A 24,020-nucleotide genomic window follows, 5' to 3' on the forward strand; every position below is an offset into this window, starting at 1 on the left:
GAGTGTCTGGAAGATGTTGATCATTCTAAAAATCCTCCACCGGTTTTCGTATTGGGAGCACGCCGCTGCATGCTTCTCAACTGCAGTTCCTTGCTGTGTTTGTTGGGGTGAAACCTGTCAGGCCACAGCTGAACTGTCGGACATGCCGCTGTTGTGAGAGGCGGTGCGTTCCAGGTTGGGTGAGTAGTGTTTTGCTGGCAGGCTCCACTTGTCTGTTAGTGCTATGGGGGCTACTTGACAATGTTTATGGAAACCGGCCCCAGGCTAGGGTCCTTTGTTCAGCCACCTAGGCGACAGAAGGCCTTGGTCTGAAGACCATTATAGTTTTAACTAGTGGGCCGCGACCATTAACACTGGTGATCCCTGTGTGTTCTGGACGAGTGGATTCTCTCTGTCACCGTGTTAAGGCCCCATCTTTCATATCCAAATGAGAGTATTCCTTCACGAGGGGATATGTGCATGGATGTGCGATAGCGGCAGATCCATGTTCAAATCAGCTACACAGGCCAGTTTGGTATTGTGCTGATTCCGTCGGGTGTTGGTAAAATCACCGTTGTAAAGCAGTGTTGACATCTTGTTTCTCTGTTCTCTTAAACAGTGAGGAGAGGTTCAGAACGGCGGCCTGTCTGGGTGAGTGTTATGTCATTGTATACATGTTCAGTTGATGGCTGCTTAGCTTACGGTTAGCCAGTCAGCTGTTAACTGCTGCGTTAGCCTGCTGGATCGCTGCATGGCCTGCTTAGGTTGGGCCTACTGTTAGCCAGTCAGCTGTTAGCTGCGGTGCTAGCGTGTCGTGATCGCTAGGTAACGTTAGCTTGCTGCTATAGGCCATGGCCTGGCGCGGGGTAGCTTTAGCTTCTCGCGCGCCGCCGTGAGCTCGCTTCTGGTCGCGTCTCGCGAGCAGGGGCAGTAGCGCCCGAACGGTTGGAGCGGCCGTTAGCTTGATGCTATTTTGTTGAACGTGCTTTGATTTTAACATGTTTTACACTCTTGACTACGACGTCATCCTTGACAGGGGATGTTTCGTCGACCCTGCCCTGAGCCAGGACGGCAAGGTTGCATCAACAAAGAGGACTGTAGTGCGGGTTGGGGCGGCGACGCTGCCCAGTTCGAACAACACAGGAGCGGCTGTGTTCCTACGGTGTCTGTGACTGCACTTCGCTGATCTACGTTCCGGGTAGGTTTGACCAGACCTTATAACACGTTTTCTGGTTTTACTTTTCTAAATGTATTGTGAATAACGATGTTTTTCCCAAAACGTGTGTTGCTGCAATACATTTGGGATACGGCGCGGGTTATGTGTGAGCTGTTTTTGTCACTGGCAGTTAGCTTCTCCGTGCAAATCGGGATGTAATGATCTGGTTGTTGTGTGAGAAACATCATGGTGTTTATATGTACCGTGTACTCACAACTAAGGTAACTAACCTATGAAGCTATGCTTGGTGACAAGTGAGTAAAAGAATGTTCTTTTCTCAGCCTGTGATGACAATGAACAGTGTGTTCACATATTAACAGGTTTTCCTGTTTTAACTGGCCGTATTGGGGGTAAAATAAGAGGATTGTGTTTCCCCCCGGTTCCCTGGGGACTTTTTCATCCTCCTATCAGACATGTTTGTGCACTAATTGTGTCTTTTGTGTGGTAGGGATGCGATGTAACTCTTAGCTTGATTTCTGAGGTTGTGCTAAAACTGCTGGAGAAACTTTATTTTCCTAAAAGAAAAAAATGGTTTGGTCGCTGTCGTGTGTGCTTAGCAAGGCCTGTGGCCGATACTAATCGAGAATGATGTATTCTCTCATTGTGAAAAACGGCGTTCCTCTGTTGAGTGTTTTTGCCATTTTTTGTAGGTGATGATGGGTTGTGTGTGTCATGTGACCTACAACTGGGTTGGACTGGCCACAGAAGCACATGTGTATGTTGGACCGGGGCTCTTAGAGCCCTCTCTATTCTGTGTTTTTCCTTAGTAAAAATCAGATAGCAGGTTAGCTCATGCGCTGTGTGGAGCTGTCAAACGCTTCATAGAGCTGACTATGACTGTGTCATATTCGCTTTTTGTCATTACATCGTATCATGGGTGTGGGGTCGTAAAGGGGTGAACTGGTAACCTTTCCTCTCCCCCTTGTTTCTGTCGGTCAGGGGTACACCCCCTGTCCTTCAAGGTTCCCGTCACGTGGCGGTTCGGCACGTTACGGGGGGGGGGGGGAGGGAGTTTCCTGGTCCCACGGCCTGGTATATTGGGCGTGTGCACCGCAGGAATTCCCCCGCCATAGAGTACGTCACCGTGCGCGTCTCTGTTGGTAGGACTTCCGTGTGCTGTTCAGGTCCATGTGATGGATCTGTTTCAGGGGGGTGGTCAGGGCTCCTCCTCACCAAGCGCCTATTCGGGCCTTCTGTGAGTTCGGACTCCTTCTTCCATGTGAGGGAGCCTCCATCAGAGTGCAGAGCCTTCCTCCTCAGATTGTCAAAGTGAGTGGACCCTCTAGAAGGGTCCTATTCTATTGTATATGTATTCGATTCAATTCGATTATTGAGTGTGTATGGGTTCAGTGCCTCTTCCCCGGAGAGCCCTAAAACCAATTTTTTACATGGCTCAAGGTGCAATATATTCTTTTCAATCTGTACAGCTCGCGTGGGAAGTCTCTCTGGGGATCCCCGTCTCCTTCCCATGGGAGGGTGGTGGGATGTAAAAATGTGAACATTTTTTACCCCGGCTGTGTAGACTGGGATACATACTGTTGATGCTTCCTTCTTTTCTATTCCAGAAGTGTTGGAGTTAGGGAGTGTCACACCCCTCTTGTCGTTCCCCTGGGCGCCTTGGGGATTCAATGACAGGTCTAAATGGCCTGTTCATTGATGGGGGTGTGTCCCGACGCACGTATAGTGCTAGCTCGCTGTAAACAGGCGATTGACTGGCACGCCTTGGTTGCTTGTGGTTGAAACAGCGTTTTTATAAAGCAACTGAGATGGGGGTTTTTCCTCTTCCGACGACCAAATCCCACGAGCTGGGTTGGTTTTTCGACGGATTCTCGTTCATGTCTGGGGGATGATGACGGAATGGATCTGAACATATGTAGAGGGGTCTCACGCCCTTGGGGTGGGCCACCAGGCGCGGTTCGCCCGAACGTCTGGGTGGCGCCTTCTTTTCATGTTAAGATCAACACGCATATCTGCCCTTCTCCTGGAGTAGGCATGTCGGCGTGGTTAGGGCACGGGACTGGTTCTGGTCACGCTGGTCCAGATCAGTTGAACCCGTTGTCCGCCGGGGATGCAGATCTGCTGTTCTGGTACCTTGAGGGACTTGGGTTTTTTTCAGGGGGAAAAATGCCAGGTCGGTCTGGGTGTCACAGGGTTAAGCGCTATGGAGACCCTGGTTGGGTACGCTTTTACTCAGCACTGTCGTAATGGCTTACAGCCATGCCATTCTGTACACGCTCGATCTCGTCGGATCTCGGCCGCTACACGGGTTGGTCCTGGTTAGTACTTGGTTGGGAGACCGCCTGGGAATACCAAGTACGGTGTGCTTAGGGGCTGGTTTTCCATTCTTTTTCGCTCCTCTCTCACGCATGGCGAAGAGGGGCCTGTGGGGGTGGTCTTTGACCTCCTCTGGTGACCCTGTGCTTCCCGTATCGCCAGGCCCGGTCCGAGGTAATGTTCGTCGACCCGTAGGCCTGGGTTAACCCTTTTTTGAGAACTGAGACACTTGTACTGCGGTATAGCCGGTGTATACCCGCAGGTGTGTTTTGGAGTTTTTTCTTGAGGGGTTATAGGAACAACCACCGCATTGGGTAACACCAAGGTGGTTGATTCCCTGGTGTGTTGGAGCAGTGTCAACTCCCGGGTTACCCGGTTGAGGGTGCCCCTGCACGTTCATGACGTCTGCCAATCGTGTCAGCCTTCTCTGCCTCAACCCCTCTGGGTGGGGGTTTTTAAATGGAGGCTTGGTCATGCAACAACGCCAGCATACGCCCCTTCCGCCGGGGCAGCTGTGTTCAGCTGTCCCCTCTGGCGCCTGTCTCGTCCGCAGTCTCCAGGCTGGGGTTAACAGCCTGTTGCCTGGTTTTTTTCCCCGGTGCGCTGCCTGCTTCCGTTGGAACCTTTTTTGTGTGCTTACGGCCATGCTGACTGCCTGTTCTGCAGGGTCAGTGTGCCAGGCGGTGTACTATTGGGGGGACAGGGCCAGCTCGGCTTACGGCCATACCAACCTGAACACGCCCGATCTCGTCCGATCTCGGAAGCTAAGCAGGTTCTGGCCTGGTTAGTACTTGGATGGGATTCCGCCTGGGAATACCAGGTGCAGTAACTGAGGGGCCTTTGTCCGAATACGCTGGCGATGTGGGGGGCGGGGCACTACGTGCCCACCTGGTGGGGTCTTGATGCTGGCATCATGGACTTCTCCGGGCCCCCATTCTAGGGAGTCCAGTCCTTTTGGTGGGTCTGGGTCTTCCTTCGTGCTCCGCTGCTACGGCCTTGCCACGGGGTTGGGTTTGCCCTTGACCCCGTGATTCTGGGGGCAGTAACGAGGTTGTTCCTCCGTTTGTTCCCGGGTGGCATGCGGGTTGTGCGTGTGTGTAGTCGTGGGGTCAAGCCACGGTCTGCTCACCCTGTGCGTTGAGTTGCTTGAGTGCCTCTTCGCACGGTCGGGTCCGTCGCCCTCCCGTGAAGCCCCTAATAGGGGGGGTGCCCGCCATTAGGGTGGGTCGGGGGGGCTCGGCCCTCCCTGTTCTGATGGTTTGTGGGGGGCTGTCAGCGGGGTGTATTTGTCGGCCGTTGGCTCTCGCTCGGCCTCCCTTGTGCAGAGAGCGATGCCGAGCGAGAGCGATACGATACAGAACGTTAGGTTATGACTATAACCAAGTTCTGTTAGTATAGCGAAGCTCGGCATCCGACGCCGCTGCAGCCTTTGACCTCGCCTTGTGGCGAAAGCTTGGGAAGGAGGCGAGTGGGTGGCCCCACCCCTGCTTATATGGGTAAGCTGATAGGGGTGTGGTCAGACGAATATTGGGATTAAAGGTACATTGTGGTCTTTATTCAGTGCGCGTGCACATATGCGAGATAGTGCAGAGAGCGATGCCGAGCTTCGCTATACTAACAGAACTTGGTTATAGTCATAACCTAACGTTAATCTTAAAGCCTGACAATTTACCAAAGTCGTCGATTATTCCCAGTAATTTTGTGGCAGACCGGGAGGGGTCGTCCATAAAAATCAGTAGGTCATCCGCATAGAGAGCAATTTTGTGTGGAGTATTATTGACCATTATGGGGACGATGTCCTCCGATTGCCTAATAAATTGGGCCAATGGTTCGAGGGAAAGCGCAAATAGTCCTGGGCTCAGAGGACAACCCTGTCTAGAAGATCTGGAGACTGGAAAAAGTGTGGAACAGTTTTTGCCTGTCAGTATCATTCCCGACGGCGAGGCATACAGGACTTTAATCATATGAATAAAACTCTTTCCAAGACCCATAACCTCAAGTACCTTCCACAGGTATGACCACTCTAGTCTGTCAAACACCTTCATGGCATCCAAAGACAGAACTGTGGACGGAGCTGTATTGTCTTTACTGTTATCGACTACATGCAACAGCCTCCTAAGATTATCTGCAGCCAGGCGCCCCGGGATAAAACCAGTCTGATCGCAGTGTACCAATACCGTCATAAATCTCTGCAGGCGGCGGGCCAGCGCCACCTGAGACAGTTAAGGAAGTTCAGAGTATCGGGGAAGATACTCCAGTCCTTCTACTCCAGAGCTGTAGAGAGCATCTTGACTGGAAACTAGGGATGTCCGATATTGGCATTAAAATGTGATATCGGAAAATATCTGTATCGGTTTCCAATTTTAATTTAATTTATAACCTTTATTTATCCAGGCAAGCAAGTAAGAACAAATTCTGATTTTATTTATTGTCAAAAGTATGCATAATGTTGTGTTAATTCCACAACAAGAGATATGTAATTTTGGGGGGGGGGGGGGGGGGGGGGACCCTGCATATATCGGTATCGGTTGATATCGGTTGATATCGGTATCGGAAATTAAGAGTTGGACAATATCGGTATATCGGTATCGTTGCGGGCAAGACCCCCCGCATTTCACTGTATGCCTGAATGCCGTGACAAATAAAACTCTTGACTTGACTTAAAGAAGGAAGGGCCATCACATCAGAATACCAGAGTTCTATGCTCTGCTTGATGCCAGACTTTGGTGATAGTTCTATTGAAGCTTGTATTAAAATGTCAAATATACAATCTGAGGACATATACATCAACCAATATATAAAACATTAGCTAGTTAACAATGCAACAAATTGCAGATGATTCTAACACCTGTCTATATAATCGAGGAGCTGGTGATCCCACTCAACTCAAATGTCGTCCGAACTGAATGTTTCCACACTTATGTGCATCCACAATATGTGTTCACAGTGACGTGATGACCCTTCCTTCTTTTATAGTTGAGCGAGACTAGGGAAAGATAAGCGGACCAGCACCACTGTGACTAAACAGGCAAACAGCAGGTCAAACCAAGAACATCAAACACAGGGAGTAAGTCCCACTGACGGAAATAGACGCGGCCGACGAGATAACATCTTCAGTCGTTTGTTGTTCCAGACGATAGCATTTCTCTCTCAACAAGTCTGGAAGGTTACGAGGCATGAAGATGGATGAATTCAGACACACTTGGAGAGGACGACGTAGTAAAGAAAAGAAGACTAATAAATAAATAATAAAATGAATGTCTTGGCTGCGGACGCTTTTATCAGATGTCCTCCAAGTTAAGGAGAATTCATCCGTCTTTCTGGTCCATGCTACTTCAAGCGATTTGGTTGAATAGTGAGGTAGCGTCAGAACTGTCCACTTTTTTTTTAGGTTACAAGGTATGGACATCTAAAGGAGTACATTTTAACATCATGACATTTAAAGGGGCACTTTGTCAAAAAACAATGCAGATTTATTTCGCACATAATCTCACACAATATCCCAAGGCTCTGAACTGTTTTGCACACATTAATTGAGTTTGACTGTTGTTGAGAGTTAATGAGTTTGAATATCTCCTCCTGTGATGTCACCAGAGGACACTGAATCTTTGTGTTGTGTTAATTACAGCTCCATGAAATGATGTAGATGGAAAAATAGCAATTCCTAAATTACATTAAATCGATGTGTGCAAAACAGTTCAGAGCCTTGGGATACTGTGTGAGATTATGTGGGAAATAAAAATCTGCATAGTTTTGTTACCAGTCACTGTTCCCATGATGTATGGATGAGCATCAAGAGAGATCCATTACTGCGGAGGACACCAGGCAAGCAAGAGGCAATCAGACAGACTAACAAGAGGAGTTTGTCCAGAGTTGGAAGCACATGACATTTAGGATCTTGTCCCCGAGCCAACATGTAACTACATGACAAGAACTGCTTTGTGTTGAAGCAACACGTGTAAATGTGAGTGTCGCTTTAAGAGAGATGTTCAGGGGGATGAGTTTTGGGATCTCAGAATTAGAGCTGCCGCGGTATTGATGTTTTCCTTACCGCACACATTTGCAAAATATTTCCTACCGCCGCGGTTATTACCGCACACACAAAAAAAAAAAAAAAAAAAGTTTGAATGCAATTTTTTTTTAGTAGTAGTCTACTCTTTATAGCATATAGCCTGCCTCTAGTCTAAATGTCTATCTTTAGAGGATGACTTTGTAGCATGAATATTGTTTGGGATTCGGCAAGCACGCATTAGTTATTGAAAGTGAAACACGGATTCGAAGTTTCCCCTCTGGTCGTGCGCAGTTCACTCGGTGTCGCGGGCAGGGGTGGTTACCCCTAACCCCCCCGACCCTTTCTTATTATTATTACTATAAAGTTACTACTTTATAATAAAGGCATTCGTTTTGTGGCATTAACATTATATAGTTATACGTTCAATAACATCAGCGTATTTACCGGACCATTAGCAAGGCAAGCAATACTCTATTCATATCTCAGTTCCTTTCTTTGCTCAGAGCGTGCTGAGTTGTCCCATTCTGCGGTCTGTTAATAAAGTTTTCAATCAGACAAGTGTATAGAACGAAGGGCTTTTATTATAACATTCGTTGCAGACAGTAAAATCATTATGTCTCGTTTAGTACTCGTGAAGAGCGATGGTAGTCCACTCCGGCGGAGAGTTAAAGCTAACGTTATTAGCCGTGTTGTGATGAGCTGACATTCAGGACGTAAAAAACGTGTGACGCGTCTCTCTTCTGACCAATCAGTGGTCTGCAATGTTTCACGTGACTTTTCTGGTACCCAATAGGGTCGCTTGGAACCTCGATAGAGAAGTAGGGTATATCTGCAGAGCCGCAAGCCCAACGAGAGGAGGGTAATTTATTATTATTATTATAAAAAACAGCGGTGACGCGGTATTCAGCCTACTCTGCGGTGGCCGTGATGTAACAGCGATACCGCGGTAATGCGGTAATCGCGGCAGCTCTACTCAGAATGCTGTTTTTAGTTCATTTCCGGCTGAATCCTGGAGTAACAGAAGAGAGAAGGAGAGCTAATTAACTACATTTAAGTTTTGTACCAAAGTATCCAGCTGACGCTAAGGATATCATCACCCTGGCCGCTCGCCGTTGTCATTGTCTATCTGTATGGAGGAATAAATTCCCACAAGTTATAATGGATCTCCTTTTGGCTTTCTTGTAGCTTAGCTAAGCTAATCAAGAAGTATATAATGAGTGTGGTTATAGTAGTAGTATTAGTAGTAGTAGTAGTAGAAGTTATAATGGATCTCCCTTTGGCTTTCTGGTAGCTCAGCTAAGCCAATCAAGCAGCAGATAACAATGAGTTTGATTGATTGATTGATTGATTGATTGGCTGGTTGATTGATTGATTGATTGAAAACTTTATTAACAGATTGCAGAATGGGTACAATACAGTACGGCTCAATACAAACAATTGTTAAGAGGATGCAGACCAGAAAAATACTTTTGTCTTGTTTACATCAGGGTACCCCATTTTCAATTCATCAACCCATTTATGACACATGACGTACTGTTTAAGAGAAAAATCATAAAAAATATATATATACATTCGAAGGGGAAGAAACTGTACATTGGGGGGGGGGGGGGGGGGGTTGTACATTTACCGGGGCCAGTTTATAATTGCAGCCACCCGTAGGTGCTCTTTGAGAGCGGTTTTGAAGGAGGGTAGGGATTCACATTATTTTACAGCTGTGGGTAGGGTGTTCCACATTGTTGTGGCATAATTGCGAAACATGTTTAGTCCCTTGTTTGAGCCGAATCTGGGTTGAACATGATTTGTGGAACTACCTCTGGTGTTGTGGTCGTGGAATTCACTGACCTTTGGGAAGTATTTCGACATGTACATGGGTATCTTAGTGGTGTAGTGTATCTTGTAGACCAGGCCCATTGCAAGTTGCTGTACTCTGTCGTCTACTCTAAGTCATCCTAGGTTGTCAAAATGTGCAGGGGTAAGGTGGGTTTTAGGAGTAAGGTGTCAAGGTCAAGCAGTAGTCTGACCAGTTTGTTTTGTGATGTTTGTGGTCTTGTTTTTAGGGCCTTTGAAGTGTCATCTGTTCTCTCCCCTCTAGGTAGGAGTGTGGTTATAGTAGTAGTAGTAGTATTAGTAGTAGTAGTAGAAGTTATAATGAATGAATGAGTGTGTCAGGGTGGGTTGTAGGGATGAGCCCAAACGTTCGGACCTTCGTTCGTTACGTTGGCATTCAGATTCTGCATCAACATTTGAATTATACATTTTAATAATAAAAAAATATATATTTAATTTTTTTTTTTTTTTATATATATATTTTTTTATGTGTCTTCATTCTGTTTAAACCAATGGGTTTTTTCTTCACAGTTGCAGATAAAGATTACTTTACTTACTTACGCCTATCGCTCCTTTTGGGGGAGCATAGGCCGTCGACAACAGTTCGCCAGGGTCCTCTGTCCTGTGCTTTGCTTTCCAGCTGTTTCCATGTCAGTCCGCTCTGTGTGATGTCTGTCTCCAAGTCCCTGCGCCAGGTGTTCTTGGGCCGGCCTCTCTTCCTTTTGCCTTGGGGGTTCCATCTAAGGGCCTGTCTGGTGGTGCTGGTGTTTGGTTTGCGTAGTGTGTGGCCGATCCATCCCCACTTTCTTCTCTTGATTTGTTCTTCCACTGGTTGTTCGCCCGTTCTCTGCCAGAGATCATTGTTACTGATGGTATTTGGCCAGTGGATGTTCAGGATCCGCCTCAGGCATCTGTTGATGAATGACTGCACTCTAGTCATTGTGATATTGGTTGTCCTCCACGTCTCTGATCCGTATAAGAGTACTGGCTTGATGTTGGATTTGAATAGTCTGATCTTTGTCTGCTGACTGATTACCTTGGAGCTCCAGATGTTCTTTAGTTGGATGTATGAGGCCCTTGCCTTGCTGATTATTGCTCTGACATCTGCCTCCGTGCCACCCTTCTTATCTATGATGCTACCTAGGTAGGTGAAGGATTCTACTTCCTCAAGTGCTGTTCCCTCCAGGTTTACTGGGTCTTTGTTGTTTGTGTTGATCTTGAGTATTTTGGTCTTTCCTTGGTGGATGTTGAGGCCTAGTTGTGTTGAGGTGTCTGCCAGTATGTTAGTCTTCTCCTGCATCTGTTGTCGACTGTGGGATAGTAGGGCAAGGTCGTCTGCGAAGTCTAGGTCATCCAGTTGTGTTGTGAGTGTCCACTGGATCCCGTTTCTCCTCTGTTGTGGTCTTCAATATCCAGTCGATGGCCAGGAGGAAAAGGAAAGGGGACAGGATACCGCCTTGCCTTACTCCGGTCTTCACTTCACTGTGTTTGACTCTGCAGGTCATTCCTTCATAGGAGTTCCTCATGATGTTGACAAGCTTTTCTGATATGCCGTAGTGTCGAAGCAGTTTCCAGAGGGTGTTTCTGTGGAGGCTGTCAAATGCCTTCTCATAGTCTACGAAGTTGATGTATAGTGGAGAGTTCCATTCCAATGATTGCTCGACTATGATTCGGAGGGTTGCAATCTGGTCCACACATGATCTATAAAGATAAAGATTAGGCTACACTAATATTATAGTATTAAAACTGATGAGTTATATTCATTAAAGAAAGTTGATAATTATTTTTTTTTTAAATACGAATTTAAGTCTAGTTTAAGGCAAGTCTAGCGGTTCACCCGATCACATTGAAACGCGTCCAATGACCCTCCATGCATGTGTGTGCCGGATTATGTCGAGGACACGATGGACACCAATACTGGAAATCGCGATCAGATAATTGGAATATTCTTTTTGGAATATCCCCCGATCAAAAGTAAGGACTATCTGACGTCAATTCCAGCTTGATCGTACAATGTTTTCGATCCAGCTGATCAGCGTGTGTGGTGTTCAAATCGAATGCCGTTACTGGCCATCAAAGCATAAACCCCCCCCCCCCCCCTTTTCATGCAGTCATGATGAAACATAATACCTATTATATACATTTGGAAATAGTAGCGTGTCTAGGCAAGAAACGCCAACGCTTATAGTAGAATTCACATAGCGCCCTATAACTCAGCTTTTCAGGAATGATCCCGGATCACTCCTGACGAAGTTCGCAGCCCAAAAACAGGCTTTGGGGTCAGCTCTAGTGGGTTGTAGCGTAATGTGAGGGAGACAGAGGTTAGATGACTAAGCAAGGAGAGAGTATGGAGGGAGTGGGAGAGGGCATTGGAGTCATGGAAGCCAGGATTCTACACTGAGTAGAAGGTGTGTCAGTGTGTGAACAGGAAGGTGACATGTTTATTTGTACTTTGGCTGACCTTGTGCTTTCATTTCTTATCACTTCACACTTAATAAAAAAACAAGCTACATCAAACGATGCCCCACTCTGCATTGATTAGACAAGGGGCCATTATTTAAAGCTGCAATAATTATTTCCTGAGGGCAGGAAGGAGCCACAATAAACAAAGGCGTGTCCCAAAACTAAAGCCTTGTCTCGCCGAAGTGATAATCTTTCGTTTTCTTGCATGGATTACTAGATTTCAACTACAATACATACACCTTTCTCTTGGGCATTTCCTGGCTGTTAAACAAGGTAGTTAAATACTTCACCTACAAACATGTTCTGAGAGCACATTATTGATGTAATTATGAGATTCACTGGAATTTTGATTTTTTTCAAATGCATAGGTTTACAAAGTAGGTGGAGCTAAAGCATGGTCCGTGTTTTGTCAACAAAAATAAATAAATGATGGAATAACAACAAACTGGTGGTGGCGCAGGGTTGATCGAGTAGGACACCATGGCCCCGTTCCCCGTACCTGGATAACTGAGTTAGCCGGATAACTTTCGGTCAAGCCTGACTTAAGCCGGACCTTCCCATTCCCCGAAGCTCGATTGTCTAAATCACCATGACAACAGATCAAAAAGTTTGAGCCTGGTCGGGAGCAGGGTTAACTTCAGTTAGCCGGATGAACCATGGCCACGCCCCCGCAAAGAAGTGACAGCTCGTTTCCTGAAATGATTCTCACAATCTAGGATCTGCATTATACCATTCTGAATTACGTTTTTGTGCTCCATTCTTCCAGAGGGGGCTTTTGAAATGTATAATAATAGAACTAAATGCTGATAATAAATCATATTGAGCCTATAGATTTACTTTGTCCTAAATAAAATAATGCACATCATATACGGCGCTCGGAGTCGCGATACACGCTGCATGTGGTTATTTTAATAACGGCGCATTGCAAATGTGAATCCTGCTGGGATATTTTTAATGAATGAAACCTATCGGCCGTTTGGCTCTGATTAGTTTCATATATTCTCGGCTGTAGATTTGCTTAACGGAGCGCCGGATTGTGTTTCATTCAAGCATAAAATTGAAGTGTCTATGCGGGGATTGTGGTTTTTGTGTGATATTGTAACTGGGATTAAAATGTCTGATGAGATGCGCTGTTTGACGGATTTGAGAAATTGAATGAGCCGTTGACGTCACATTAATGCATTTGAGAATAAAGAGATAAAACTTCATTTTTTTGTAAGAAAAATATTCTAAACACGGGTCTCTCGTCCATTAATGCATAAACAATGAGTATATCCGGTCTGGCACAGTGGCGCAGCGGCTAGTGCTGAATCCTGGCAACCGGGCGACCGGTGTTCGAAACCCCGCGTTTCCAATATAATTTTTTTGGAATATAATATTAATGATTATACGCAAAAGTAGCCTAGTTTTAAGTTAAAATATTATAAATCTACATGCATTGAGGATGTCATTCTTTATATAGCTCTCAACATGCACCAAATTGAATTATTCCTACATTGCAAAAAGAAGGAAAAGACTAGGAGAAGTGGGATTCGAACCCGGGCCGCCTGTGTGAAAGTCAAAAGCAGAAACCGTTACACCACAGTGGAGATAAGTAAAAGATCCACCATACATCAATCAATGGGTAAGAGAGCCGTATCCTTATTCTGTATAACTTAACTAATTATTTTCGCTAGCAAGATCTCATTTGATTATCCATTCCATAAACCTACTGCCAGCAGGCAAGTTTGAAGAAATATAATCTGATTGATTGGGGTAATGAGGGACTTAAAATTAGCCTATAGATAACGCATTTAACTTGTCGGCGAGGCGATTGAGTCGTACTGCAATCTGTTAATAAAGTTTTAAATCAATTAATCAATCAATGCCGTTAGAAAATCAGGATCTCTGCTATCGATACGTGATGGCTTTTCAACTGAAGCGGCCGCGCGCACTTATCCTGGGTCTCAAGTCTGGTTCGAGTTAACGAGACTGAATCCACCTTCGAGGAACAGGAAAATCCCGGCTTCAAACATCGGGTTAACTGAATCTGGATAATGGGACTCTTGATCGACTTAGTTGAACCAGGTACGGGGAATAGGGCCCATGACTCAATGAAACCTTCTGATAGGTGGTCATAAGAAGTTTAGAAAATGTGAATTTTTTTTACAAATACTGAAAACTATTATTGTAGCTTTAAGACTCTGCATTCAGTTAAATTCAGTTAATTTACATCGCTTAACTGCCACCATTATAATATAAATGAAGATGACAACCATTATAACTAGGGATGTCCCGATCACGTTTTTTGCTCCCGATCCGATCCCGATCATGTGATTTTGAGTATCTACCGGTACCGATCTTTCCCGATCCAAAAAAAAAAAAAAAAAAAAAAAAAAATCAACAAACATGACCATGTTCACGTCTTAAACTCATACTGATGCCTTAGTTTTGGTTTTAAATTGCATATCATCATTCATTTATTTATTGTCACACAGAGCAGAAGAATTTTGCCAAAACAAACCAATAGTATCCAGCTGCAGAACGGCGGACCAGCCACACTCTCAGACCCAAACGCATTTCCTTTGATTTAATTATACATCAAATGATTTATGTCAAGGATTGCAATGCCTCGCTTGAATGAAGTTAACTTTTCACCTGGATAACGTCAACATTCAGGGTGAATGTAATGTGAGAAATTGGGATTAAAAAAAAAATAAAATAAAAATTTAATTTGGGTCTGAGATTTTGGCTTGTCTGCCGTTCTGCAGCTGGATACTATTGGTTTGTTTTGGCAAAATTCTTCTGCTCTGTGTGACAATAAATAAATGAATGATGATATGCAATTTTAAACCAAAACGAAGGCCCCAGTATGAGTTTAAGACGTGAACATGGTCATGTTTGTTGAATAAAAAATAATAATAATAATTTAAAAAAGAAATGGCAGATTTAAAAAAATAAAATAAAAATTGCCGATCCCGATCTTCGGAAAATCACGTGATCGGATCGGGACATCCCTAATTAATTATAACTGTTATCAAAATGCCTTTGTGGGCAAGGTAACATTTATACAAATTAAAGACAGTTTATATTCCGCATCTCATGGTGAATGGAATTAGGGATGGGAATTGATTTTCGAATAGTCGTTCAATTATAAAAAAAAATTTTTAAATGTATTAGTTAATGCAAATATCGTTTTGTCTCAAAAATATATATTTTCCCTTGTTTTTACCGGCACCTACAATGTGTAGTGTATTGAGAGGGGACCCTATTAACTGTTACACCGCTGAACGGCATGCTCGGTACAGCTAGCTAGCTAGCCAGGTAGCATAACAGTCTGATAACAGCTGGGAACAGCTGAGAACAGAAAGAAAAGATGAAGAAAGAGAAATGTTACATTGTAGCAATGTTTTGTACGTTTGCCATGTTGTTTCACTAAGTTTACACATTTCAAGTATCAGTGATGTAACGTTCAGAATGAGCGTTTCTTCCCGGAAATACCCTAGCTTGGTGCGCTAGCATTAGCTGTTAGCAATGACAGCTCACCTGTTTGATTGATTATCTCACATTCGCTATTAAGTAAAAACAAAACCATTATGTTAACGTGGAAGCTCAGACATTTCAAGCATCAATTACTTCCTTGCTAGTAGAAATGACTGGCAGGACATAAACACTGTTCCAGATAAACACATTTCCAGTGAAACTGTCAACAGTTTCAATGGAATTGTGTTGCTAGGAAACAGCCTGTACACTCACACTGTAGAACCCTGGAAGAATTGGCAAAATTACAATAATGATTGTAGGGGAGACCGGGGGCAAGTGTAACAAGGGGTAATTGTTCGGGATGGGCACAAGTAATGTTTTCCTAGATCGAGTATAACATGAATTACTGGAGTAGTGCTCAAGTAATTGTTTAGGGAAATCTATTTCAGAACGCATCTTAAAACAGCAGATGGCAGCAGCAATAACAAGATATTGCGCAGAAACACACACACACACTACCGATTATATTATGTCTCACTCCGCGGACATAATAATGCACAGCAATATACCCAATGCTTAATGCGTATTGTCAGTCAAAACAGTTACTATTTGTAATAAATACCACCCTCTCATAGGGCTGAGCCCGAACGTTCGGACCTTCAAATTCTAAATCAACATTAAAAATGTTAATTTTTAATAAAAAAAATTATATATTTTTTATGTGTATTCCTTCTGTTTAAACCAATGGAGTTTTTCTTCACAGTTGCAGATAAAGATTAGGCTACACTAATATTATAGTATTATACTATTATAGTATATGACTCGTCATAAACATTTTAATAAAACATTTATCATAAATGATGTAGCCTATCTGCATCCGCTTGGCACTCGGCGCTCCATCAAGACGTCACCATCACTTTCGTACCAACCATGCCCTTATTTGATTATTTAATATTTATGTTGACGAAACTGATGAGTTATATTCATTAACACATTGGCCACCAACGACGATTATATACGTGTTTGCCCAACAACCGTTGAACGCCAACCATGTATATATATGTTATTTGATCGTTATTTCTTTTATTCGATATTTCTATTCATTATAGGCCCACTGACTCTGGGTTAACATTGGGAATCCTGGGCTGTGGGATGGCCAAAGGTTTCCGGTTACATTTTTCCTTGTCGGGCAAGACGAACGGTTCTGCCGGTTACATTGAAGCCCGTCAAATATGCCCGATCCATATGTTATGGTGGATTATGCCGTCGAGCAAATGGACATTGGATGTACCAGATGGCGATCAAGAAATTGGAATATTGTTTTTGGAATACTCCCGGTCGCAGGTAAGGACGATTTGACGTCAATTTTAGCTTGATCCTGCAAGGCTTTTGTACAGATCGGGCTGATAATCGTTTTTAGTGTTGAATACGAATGCTGTTACCGACAATCAAATAATCAGAAACGACCCCCCCCCCCCCCTTTCATGCATTCATGATAGAACATAATACCTATTAACAATGTTTTCCATTGGGGACATAATTTGCAGTTGAAAAAAGGTAATACATTTAAATATATCGCAATATCGTGATATTACAAAATCGTGACTCTAGTATTGTGATTGTATCACAGGCCTCTGGTGATTCCCACCCCTAATTCATACACACACATTTAGACTGAACTAACCGTGGTCATAGAAAGAACATATTCAAATATAATTAAAGAAGTGGTTGGGTGGGGGGGGGGGGACTGAGAGGAGGCAATGTGTGGACTTTAGGATGGATGGGAGGGGCTGAGAGAAGGCAGTATGGATGGGAGGGGCTGAGAGAAGGCAGTATGGATGGGAGGGGCTGAGAGAAGGCAGTATGGATGGGGGGGCTGAGAGAAGGCAGTATGGATGGGAGGGGCTGAGAGAAGGCAGTATGGATGGGGGGGCTGAGAGAAGGCAGGATGGATGGGAGGGGCTGAGAGAAGGCAGGATGGATGGGAGGGGCTGAGAGAAGGCAGGATGGATGGGAGGGGCTGAGAGAAGGCAGTATGGATGGGAGGGGCTGAGAGAAGGCAGGATGGATGGGAGGGGCTGAGAGAAGGCAGGATGGATGGGAGGGGCTGAGAGAAGGCAGGATGGATGGGAGGGGCTGAGAGAAGGCAGTATGGATGGGGGGGCTGAGAGAAGGCAGTATGGATGGGGGGGCTGAGAGAAGGCAGTATGGATGGGAGGGGCTGAGAGAAGGCAGGATGGATGGGGGGGGCTGAGAGAAGGCAGTATGGATGGGGGGGCTGAGAGAAGGCAGGATGGATGGGGGGGCTGAGAGAAGGCAGTATGGATGGGGGGGCTGAGAGAAGGCAGGATGGATGGGAGGGGCTGAGAGAAGGCAGGATGGATGGGAGGGGCTGAGAGAAGGCAGGATGGATGGGAGGGGCTGAGAGAAGGCAGTATGGATGGGGGGGCTGAGAGAAGGCAGTATGGATGGGGGGGCTGAGAGAAGGCAGGATGGATGGAAGGGGCTGAGAGAAGGCAGTATGGATGGGGGGGCTGAGAGAAGGCAGGATGGATAGGAGGGGCTGAGAGAAGGCAGGGTGAAGATTCTAGGAGCCCAGTGTTACCTGGCAGTATCCCACGGCTGGGTTGTGGTGTCCATACGCTAGCAGCACGTTGCTCAGAGCCTTCTGAAGACACGGGTTAGACGTCTTCCTGAAATGGACGTTGTCTGGAAATGTTCTGTTCAAGTCTGTGGGACAAAGACCACGACACATACGTTAAAGGAATAGGTTGAATATTTGGACCTGACCAGACCTGGGCAATTACGGCCCACGGGCCACTTCCGGCCCTTTGGGCGTCCGTGTCCGGCCCGCGGGCAATTTTTACAATCGGAGATAATGAATATTGAGCAGAATTAAGTTCAAGTTATCATTGGTTCGGCCCTCCAACACAGTTCAGGTTTCTCATGTGGCCCCTTGTAAAAGTTAATTGCCCACCCCTGCGAGTCTAGACTTATTTCTTACCTACCAATGATGATGTTGATCAGTAGAGTCCTTTCTCAGCAAAATCCACGCTGTTCCTCATACAGATAGACACAAACCAATGCAAAGTCAATGGGGTCAAGCTCTGTACAAGCTGACTGAAGTTCACTGAAAGAGTACATCAGTCTATACAGACAGGAGCTCGACCCCATTGACTTTGCATTGGTTTGTGGCTGTACATTGGAGGGGGTTGGGTTTGGACATTTACAGGGACCAGTTTCAAATTGCAGTCTCCCGTAGGTGCTCTTTGAGAGTGGTTTTGAAGGTGGGTATTGATTCACATTCCTTTACAGCGGTGGGTAGGGCGTTCCACATTGATGTGGCATAATTGCGAAACGTGTTTAGTCCCTCGTTTGAGCCGAATCTGGGTTGAACATGATTTGTGGAGCTCCCTCTGGTGTTGTGGTCGTGGTATTCACTGACCTTTGGAAAGTATTTTGACATGTACATGTGGTGTAGTGTATCTTGTAGGCTAGGCCCATTGCAAGTTGCTGTACTCTGTCGTCTACTCTAAGCCATCCTAGGTTGTCAAAGTGGGCAGGGGTGAGGTGGGTTCTAGGAGTAAGGTCAAGCAGTAGTCTGACCAGTTTGTTTTGTGATGTTTGTAATCTTGTTTTTAGTGCCTTTGATGTGCTTTGGTACCATGAGGTGCAAGCATAGTCGTAGTACCCTTGAATGAGTGCTCCTGCCAGAGTCTTCAGGGTATTCTTGTTTACCAGAGAGGAGATCCGGTACAAGAATCTAGTTCGTTGGTTGACTTTTTTTATTACATTGGATGCCATTTTGTCACAGGAATGATTTGCCTCTAGGATGGAACCCAGGTATGTAATTTCATCTTTCCTTGTGACAATATTGTCACCCACTGTAACTGAGAAGCCGTCGGTCTTGCTGAGTTTGTTATTTGATCCGAAGAGAATGGACTCCGTTTTACCCAGGTGTAGTGATAGTTTGTTATCAGCGAGCCAGGTGCAGATTCTGCCGAGTTCCGAGCTGAGGGTTTTTTCAACCTGTAACTTGTTCTTGTCAGAGACCAGCAGGGCTGAGTCGTCCGCGAACAGGAACAAGTTGCAGTCACAAGCTGACAACATGTCATTTTCATAAATTAGGAACAGTAACGTTAGGTTAGTTTTAACATTCACTTAGCGGTTATGGTTAAGACATAAAGTTAGAGTTGAGGTTAGTTTTAACATTCACTTAGCGGTTATGGTTAAGACATAAAGTTAGAGTTGAGGTTAGTTTTAACATTTGCTTAGCGGTTATGGTTAAAGGAAAACTCCAAAATGTTGGGAAATTTGCTTATTTGCCATCTACCCTGGAGTTAGACAAGAAGATACATACCTTTTTCTTCTCTGTGCATGCAGTAGGAGTAGGAAAATGTTGGGAACTAGGCCAATGGAGGAACCTACTTCCAGTGACTGACGCTAAGCTAGGCTAACGGTGCACGTCTTCCTACTCCTACTGCATAAACAGAGAAGAAAAAGGGTATGCATCTTCTTGTCTAACTCCAGGGTAGATGGCAAATAAGCTAATTTCCCAAAATGTTGGAGTTTTCCTTTAAGACATAAAGTTAGAGTTGAGGTTAGTTTTAACATTCACTTAGTGGTTATGTTAAGACATAAAGTTAGAGTTGAGGTTAGTTTTAACATTGCTTAGCGGATATGGTTTAAGACATCAAGTTAGAGTTGAGGTTAGTTTTAACATTGCTTAGCGGATATGGTTTAAGACATAAAGTTAGAGTTGAGGTTAGTTTTAACATTGCTTAGCGGATAACTAACCTCAACTCTAACTAAAATCATAGTTAGATAGTGGTGAGAACACTCCCCCCACAACTAGTCTATTTGCCAACACAATGAACCCGGAAATGTTGGAACCACCAAACTTTTATGATAGATATGGATAGTATGGGTCACCAGCACTTAGAAACTGCCGGATGCTAAGTTGTACATGTTGGGCAACTTTTTTTATTTGCATAATTAGCTACATTTGCATAATCACCTAAATGGACAAATATCGGAAACTACTTGATCAATTTCAACAATGTTGGAGTGGTTTTGGGGGTTATTCGGGATGCTGAACCCATTTATGATACTCAAGAGTTTCGGAATTGCAATATTTACTGGAATTTACCAAATTTCTATTTCAAGAAAAATTCTGCTGAATAATATTATGGGGAAACTTACTCCTTGCTTACAAGTCTTGGTTATCATAGACTCAGGTCTACTGTAAGCTTTAAGTCCCACATTTACAAGGTGACAAAAACATAATTCTTCCACCTTAGAAACAAAGCTAAAGTACAACAAGCTGATTGGAACAAACTGCCTAGTTCACTCAGATCTCTTACTTCTTACCGGTTATTCAAGATATCTTTGTTCACTCATCTACAGACTACTTGCACCTGTTATTGATTTACTGTGTTAGGGCTTAAATGTCGTTTTCAGATCAAATTATAATTTTGTTTGTGTTTTATAAGGGAACATATATATATATATATTGGTGATCCTCTTGGGATGAATCAGTGTGGATTGTGGGAGTGAGCTTGGGAGAGCGTCTGTCAGTGTATAAGTGCATTTGTTGTCTTGTTTTTTGTTTTGTTATGTATTGTATTGTATGTTTTGTATCCTATGTTAAGGACCCCCTCGAAAACGAGATAGCATATCTCAAGGGGTTTATCCTTCAAATAAATTTCAAAATCATTTATAAATCAAAATGATGCTGAAAAACGGATCCATGCCTTTATTCCAAGCCGACTGAAGAAAATACTTCAGCTTATTCAACTCTCTAACATTTAGAATTGATTTGAAGGTCCTCCTCCTTATGTACAAAGCCCTAAATGGAAACAGACCAAGCTATATTGGCAATTCTCTTGTCAACTACATGCCCCCAAGAACACTACGATCATCTACTTCTATCATCTTGTATTTTTATTTTCTGCATTGCATTTATTCTGTCTATTTTATGCTCATTTGATGTATTCTAGTGTATTTTCTGCTGTGAAGCACTTTGGGCTGCAATTCTTGTATGGAATTTGTACAAATAACGTTTATTATTATTGCCATCCTTAGAGTTATTTGCTACCTCTATCTAGCAGGGCTAAAATGATTTGAAATGGTTGTTAACCCTCCTGTTATCCTCAAATTTACTTTACACTCTTTATCCTTGGGGACATTTTGACCCCAGCAGTTTAAACCTCCAGAAAATGATCATAATCAAAAGTGTTACCCAAATGTATGTTTCAGGTGCTTCATGTTACTTTGTTGATTACCTAAATAACCATTTAAATAAAACATTACCCCTACTCCCCCCACCCACCCAATTATACATACATAATATATATTATGTTGTTCAAGTGGGGAGTGGGCCCATGATAACTTTCCGTTTTTGGAAAGTAACGTGTGCTTGTGGTTGAGAGACAACAGGAGCATCTGCACTAAGGGTCTCATTCTCATCAGAGGAGGACGCCTCATAATCAGGGTCTCAGACACATTCTCTCCTATGTCACTTTCACCATCAAATATCAGTGACAAAACTTCACTGGCAGAAAACCTTTTCTTCAAGGTAATTTTCAAATTAGAGTTTAGAAGGCTGCTATGCAAGCTATGTTTGCTCCTCCCCTATGTTGCATAAAGTTTAGGTAGTCAAAAATCACAAATAATAATAAAAATACAGCCCGGGATATACATTCTAAAATATATACATTCTAAAATATACAGCCAAAAATATACAGTAACATTTACAGTAATAAATGTAGAATTTTTTTAATAAAAATGTTTAAGTGTAGGCCTATATGTAAAAATAAGAAGTCAAAAGTCCAGGAAGATTACCAGAGTTTGTACTGTCACTCTGTGGTGAGGCAGTGAGGCACAGTGATGCGTTGTATACTCTGATGGTTGTTGGAATTAAGGACTTCCTGTGCCGTTCAGTGTTGCATCTAGGGAGTCTTAGTCTAACACTGAACATGCTCCTTCTATCAGCCAAGTCTGTGTATAGCGTGTGGGAGGGGTTGTCCATGATGGCGTGGAGCTTAGCAAGGCTCTTCCTCTCTGACAGAGGAAGAGTCTAGCTCCACTCCCATGTTACTGGCCTTCCTGACCAGCTTATTTATTACATATAAGGTACATGTACATTACAGTGAAATGCTTGGTTCTGTATGAGCCCCCTGAGATTGTGCTTCAGACAGTAAAAAAGTAAAAAAAATAAAGACCAAACACTATACAAAATATACAAACTAGTACAAGTACACAATGCAAACAAATGCAAATATGAGTTAGAGAGGTAGTGCAAATCTTTTACTAATAAATAGATACAATATGGTGTAGTGTTAAAAAGTGTTTAAAGTGAATGTTAAAGGTGAGTGTTATTCCATACACATGGAATATGTATCTCGATACGATAGAGGGCACACATTGTGAAAACAAAGAACAATTTACCGCCTAATAGAGGCCTTGCACAGAGTGTTTAGAATGCCCATTTCTCCTTGTTAGGGACCAAGCAGTGAGACAATGAGGAAACAGGAGTTGTAGATGAAAACTGGGTTTTTATTTACCCACAAGGTGCAAAACCATTGCAAACCAAGAATTTGATAACTAGGACTATAGATGGGTTTCTCGTCCACGTCAGACTCAGCAAGGAGGCCAAAAGGAACGTAATAATCCTGGTCAGAACAATGGGGCAGACTGTATAGAGGATACTTTGTAGGACATGACCTTGAGAACATTTGAAACTGTTTGGGGAGAGATTTCACACAGACACAACCAGGAATGAGGAAGATATGGATAGTGGTTTACAATTGTATCTCTTTGTTCCTGGATTGTAGCCAGCTCTTCATAACAACTCATCAACAATAGTCTTCCGGGATTCTGAAATCGGGGAGGAGATAGCGGGGGGAGCAAATTAATGAATGTGGATGAGAGCCGTGATGTAAGTGATTGCAGCTACGGCTGTGGGGGTGCTGGAGACATGATCGAATAGACTTGTATGCGCCTGAATCTCCTTAACACGGCGCGACCCATTCCTATCGATCAGAACTAAATCGGCCGAGAAAAAGCCCATTTTTATGTACCTATTCCCCATGCACATGCGCAGATTGCCCACGGATTGTGACGCCAAGCACACCCGCCCTGGACTGTTCCATCAGAGGGGGGAGCTTCGGTGGTAGTGTGAGTGGCTACAGACCACTGCACTTAAATATAAACATTTGTCTACCTGGAGACTCAATGAGGTAATTGTAGATGTCGCCATAAGACGAGTCTGGCCATTTAGTGGGATCATTGTTTCATTATCCTGTTCGGCTGAAAGGACACTGGCCACCGAAGCTCGCCCCTCTGATGGAACAGTCCAGGGCGGGTGTGCGTGGCGTCACAATCCGTGGGCAATCTGCGCATGTGCATGGGGAATAGGTGCTTAAAAATTGGCTTTTTCTTGGCCGATTTAGTTCTGATCGATTAGGAATGCAACCACTTACATCACGGCTCTCATCCACATTCATTAATTTGCTCCCCCCGCAATCTCCTCCCCGATTTCAATGTAACGCGGAAGTGTAGTGGTCTATTAGGCGCTCTACAAATTAAAGTTATTATTATTATTATCATTCTGTTTACAATTGAACATTCCATGAAAATTATCTATAAATTCTGCATCTTCTGAAACATTTATAAACAGAAAATTCATAAAAATGGCACCAAAATTTGGTAAATTCCATTAAATATTGCAATTTTGAAACTTTTTTCTTCTCTTAAGTATCATAACGGTAGGTTATGTAGATAACC

General features: G+C 43.9%; 1 protein-coding gene across 1 annotated transcript in view; it reads right to left on the minus strand.

Moving 5' to 3' along the window:
• grtp1a (growth hormone regulated TBC protein 1a) overlaps positions 1–24,020 on the minus strand; it is a 66,009-nt gene that overhangs the window by 24,357 nt on the left and 17,632 nt on the right. Inside the window, exon 4 of the mRNA XM_084309304.1 lies at positions 17,839–17,963. Within this exon, the coding sequence (XP_084165430.1) occupies positions 17,839–17,963 (125 nt within the window). The remainder of the gene's footprint in view (positions 1–17,838; positions 17,964–24,020) is intronic.

This window comes from Notolepis coatsorum, assembly GCF_963971535.1.
Source record: "Notolepis coatsorum genome assembly, chromosome: 2".
In the NCBI taxonomy this organism is placed as follows: Eukaryota; Metazoa; Chordata; class Actinopteri; order Aulopiformes; family Paralepididae; genus Notolepis; species Notolepis coatsorum.